Source organism: Phyllobates terribilis, unplaced genomic scaffold (genome assembly GCF_046119375.1).
Source record: "Phyllobates terribilis strain yellow unplaced genomic scaffold, ASM4611937v1 Scaffold_9__5_contigs__length_417890890, whole genome shotgun sequence".
NCBI classification, from domain to species: Eukaryota; Metazoa; Chordata; class Amphibia; order Anura; family Dendrobatidae; genus Phyllobates; species Phyllobates terribilis.
In genome coordinates this window covers 57,879,125-57,883,636 of record NW_027362769.1, presented here as the reverse complement: position 1 = coordinate 57,883,636, position 4,512 = coordinate 57,879,125, and the positions used below count along the sequence as shown (strand labels likewise).

The 4,512-nt window shown below is 40.4% G+C and overlaps 1 protein-coding gene across 1 annotated transcript in view; it reads right to left on the bottom strand.

Moving 5' to 3' along the window:
• Positions 1–4,512, bottom strand: part of VPS8 (VPS8 subunit of CORVET complex) — a 170,889-nt gene that overhangs the window by 2,938 nt on the left and 163,439 nt on the right. Inside the window, exon 46 of the mRNA XM_073646517.1 lies at positions 946–1,026. Within this exon, the coding sequence (XP_073502618.1) occupies positions 946–1,026 (81 nt within the window). The remainder of the gene's footprint in view (positions 1–945; positions 1,027–4,512) is intronic.

Sequence of the window (4,512 nt, the reverse complement as noted above, 5' to 3'; positions counted from 1 at the left end):
AAAATCAGCTACATGGATATTGATAGATATATATAGATATATATAATATAATTTTGTTGGGCAAAATCTACTTAAAGGAATCCAGATTTCACACCCAAACTATTTATAAGTGCTTGTAGCTCTTTCACAGACAAGTCCAGCAATACCTTTACATGGCCAGTCCATTCCTCTTTTTTTGAGAAATCAGCCTTGAATTCATATGCAAATGAGGAAAGAGTTACTTCTAGATCTGAAGCCTCTGTCACTCCAGCTCTATTCCCTGCCCAGTGCCGCCTCCTCCTGCTTCACTGACAGCCTCTCTGATTTGTTGCTTCAGGCAAAGGAGTCATCAGTAAAGCAGAGGTGGTGGCGCAAGGAAGGGAGTAGAGTTGTAGTGACAGAGGCTGCAGATCTACAAATAGTTCTTCCGCCTTGTTTGAATATCAATTCAAATGCGGATATCTCAGTAACAGAGGAGCAGACTGGTCATGTAAAGGTATTGCTGGTCTTGTCTGTGAAAGAGTTACATGCGCAAATAGTTTGGGGATGAAATCCTGCTGACCGATTCCCTTTAAAAGCCAATCTCTCCATACCTAGATTTAGGAGAACTGGCTTGGTCATATTTTGTTATACTAAATAACTCACTGTCATTCCAGAATATGCAATCTGTAATATTATATAGGCTACAAGGAAATGTATTAGCTCTTTATTTTGTAGATCAGTAAAAAGGTATAACCATGCACAAAGGAAAGCAGTGAATTACAAATTCAGCTCTGCTACATCACTAAAAAAACAGGAATATAAACCTCTACTAAAGAGAACGGCACTGAAAATATCAAAAAAGTGTTTGATACAGGCTTTAGAAAACAGATCAGGGAGTTTGTGTATTGCACTTCTAGTCCTGACACTTGTGAACACAAAGATGCTCTCAAGCGGAGCCAACAGACAAGGGACTTGTTACTGTACCCGTGAGGTTCCTTTGTAAAGACGGCAGAGTTCATTGAATGCCTGCAGCTGCTGAGGGTCGAGGACGGAATCAGAGCTTGACTGGAGAAACAAAACAACTCAATATTAGTACAAAAGCAGCTGCTGCTCTAGATGACAAACAAGAAACAGCTAATGCAGAGAGGATTATGAAGATCTGGACCCATCAACATTCCACTATAGAAAGGCGACAGTGTCCAAGCAGGACCATGCATAGTCCACGGTGTCCAAGAGGTACCGTGCAAGGTCCATAGTGTCCAAGCGGTACTGTGGAAGGTCCATGCCCATGTGACCAATGATATATCTTGTTAGAAGATGCAACATGTGAATTAAATTCTAAACAAAGTGGATTTAATGACCCATCATATGATGTTTTGGTTCTCACTGGAGCCTTTACCAAGCTTATTATAGGCATGTGTGACAAGTCAATATGAAAAATCACTTTATTATGAATTACTTTACATAGCACCATCATATTCATCAGCGCTTTACATTCAATATCATCACTGTCCCCAATGGGGCTCACAATCTAAATTCCCTATCAGTAGGTCTCTGAGTGTAGGAGGAAACCGGAGACCCCAGAGGAAACCCACACAAACATGGGGAAAACATACATATTTCTTGCAGATGTTGTCCTTGGTGGGATTTGAACCCAGGACCCCAGCGCCACAAAGCAATAGTGCTACCCACCGAGCCACCACTTTGCTCACATTCTATAAGGCTTCTTGATCAGAGTTATGTCAGTATGTATAAATAGTGTAGCCTGTGCTATATTCATCAAGATGGTGAATGTCGGACCGACCATTTTTCACTACAGCTTCTTCATTGTGTCCTGAAAACTCCTGTAAATCAGCTGCTCTAAAAACTACTCCCTATTGTGAGGGCAGCCCTGTCAAAGTAACATTCAGGCAATGCAGATGAAGGCTAAGGAAAACATTTAAAGTTAAGAATTTTAGAAATAATATTTATTATGGGTGGACATGTAATTTTCAGCAAGGGTAAGGTGGGAGGAGGGGGATGCAGCTGCAATTAATTTTCTAGATGTGGGTGAGAAGGAGCAGCAGGGAGACGCTAATGTGTGCATGTCTATCATCACGCTGGATGCTCAGATTGCTAATAGCTCGAGTTAGTTATCACACCGTGACAGTGTTTAACTGCTGGAATATTTAATCAGACCTTTCTAGATTGTATTCTGAGCCAGATCAAACACCAAAATTTTAAAAAGAAACAGGAATGAAAGCAAGGAGATAAACACCAGTGTAAAAAGTGCCTGAGAGTCTTGTGAGAGACGTCATTTGAGTCAAGAATCGGTATATTTGGAGTAAAGCCGGATACATTACTGTGTGTACATTCGTGTTATTGCAAACTTAGTAAATCTTCCCGGCTCGCGTCTGCTCTTTTTATCCACAGCCTGGTAGCAATGTGAGCGGCCCCGAGCCCCCCTTCCTAGCAATGTGAAAATGCAGCGTGTAATTACTTCTTCTGAACTATTTCCCAGTATCAACCTGAGCTCCTTCTCTTCCTCAACAACACACATCATTTCTCTGTTGTCATGGTTACGTGTCAGACCCTTTTCCTTGCTTCAGAGTCCACTCTCCAGACCACTCCAGATACACGACATGCAAAGGCAGAACCAGGAGTTCTATTCACAGGCATTACAACAACAAGGATACCGGGGATGTGCAGCCGACAATATGGATACTGTATGGGATACAGATCGCATCAGCCCATATATGAGGGTCTCTGATCCAACTCGTTATGTTGGTGGTCAGTGCTCATTATACAGTCTTGGCACCATTGAAACAGTTCCAGAAAATGAAGTATTTCTCCCAGAAAATTATTGCAATTACACATGTTTTGTTATACACGTTTATTTCCTTTGTATGTATTGGAATAAAACAAAACAAAAAAAAACAGAACAAAAGGCAAATTGGACATATTTCACACAAAACCCCAAAAATTGCCAGGACCAAAATTGTTGGCACCTTTCCAAAATTGTGGGTAAGCTACTTTGTTTCAAGCATGTGATGCTCGTTCAAGCTCACCTGTGGCAAGTAACAGGTGTGGGCAATATGAAAATCACACCTGAAACCAGATAATGCAAAGATTAAGTCAACTTCTCCCTTTTTTCTGTGTGTGTGTGCCACACTAAGCCTGGAGAACAGAAAGAGAAGAGAACTGTCTGAGGACTTGAGAACCACAATTGTTGAAAAATATTAACAATCTCAAGGTTACAAGTTCATCTCTAGAAATCTTGATGTTCCTTTGTTCACGGTGCACAACATAGTCAAGAAGTTTACAAACAATGGCACTGTAGTTAATCTCACTGGATGTGGACGGTAGAGAAAAATTGACGAAAGGTTGCAACGCAGAATAGTCTGGATTGTGAATAAGCAATCCCAATCAAGTTCCAAAGAATTTCAAGCTGCCCTGCAGGCTCAGGGTGCATCAGCGACAGTGCAAATTATCCATCGTCATTTGAATAAAACGCTAGGGCAAGAGACCCAGGAGAACCCCACTGCTCACAGACATAAAAATGCTAGACTGCAGTTTGCCAAAATGTACATGAGTAAGCCAAAATCCTTCTGGGAAAGTGTCTTGTGGACAGATGAAACCAAGATAGAATGATGTGCTTTACCAAAAAGCTCTGTTAACTAAAAACAGAATGAGGCCTACAAAGAAAAGAACAGTACCTACAGACAGATATGGTGGACATTCAAAGATGTTTTGGGGTTGTTTTGCTGCCTCTGGCACTGGGTGTCTTGATTATGTGCAAACCATCATGAAATCTATAGATTACAAAAGGATTTTGGGATGCAATGTAGTGCCCAGTGTCAGAAAGCTGGGTTTGCATCCTAGGTCATGGGTCTTCCAGCAAGACTAGGACCCCAAACATACTTCAAGAAGCACCCAGAAATGGATGGAGACAAAGCGCTGGAGAGTTCTGAAAAAGCCAGCAATGAGTCCAGATCTAAATCCAATTGAACACCTATGGAGAGATCTTAAAAATTACTGTTAGGAGAAGGCGCCTTCAAATATGAGAGACCTGGAGCAGTTTCCAAAAGAAGAGTGGTCCAAAATTCCAGTTGAGAGGTATAAGAAGCTTGTTGATGGTTATAGGAAGCGATTGATTGCAGTTATTTATTCCAAATCATGCGCAACCAAATATTAAGTTGAGGGTGCCAACAATTTTGTCCAGCCCATTTTTGGGGTTTTCTGTGAAATTGTGTCCAATTTGCCTATTTTTCTGTTTGTTTTTTGTGTTTTTTTTCCAATACACACAAAGGAAATAAACGTGTATAACAAATCAAGAGTAATTGCAATCATTTTTTTGGAGAAATTATTCACTTTCTGGAACAATTTCAAGGGTGCCAACACTTTCAGCCATGGCTGTAGGCAGCAGTTGCTGCCAGTTTTTGGCTGTATTAATGTTTTCTTTTTGTAATAAATTTGTAAAAAATGAATAAGGATCCAGTGTTTATCAAAAAGATTGGCGTTAAACTAGTTTATGATTTTAAATAAAGGTTTCTTGATTAAAAAAAAAAGGAC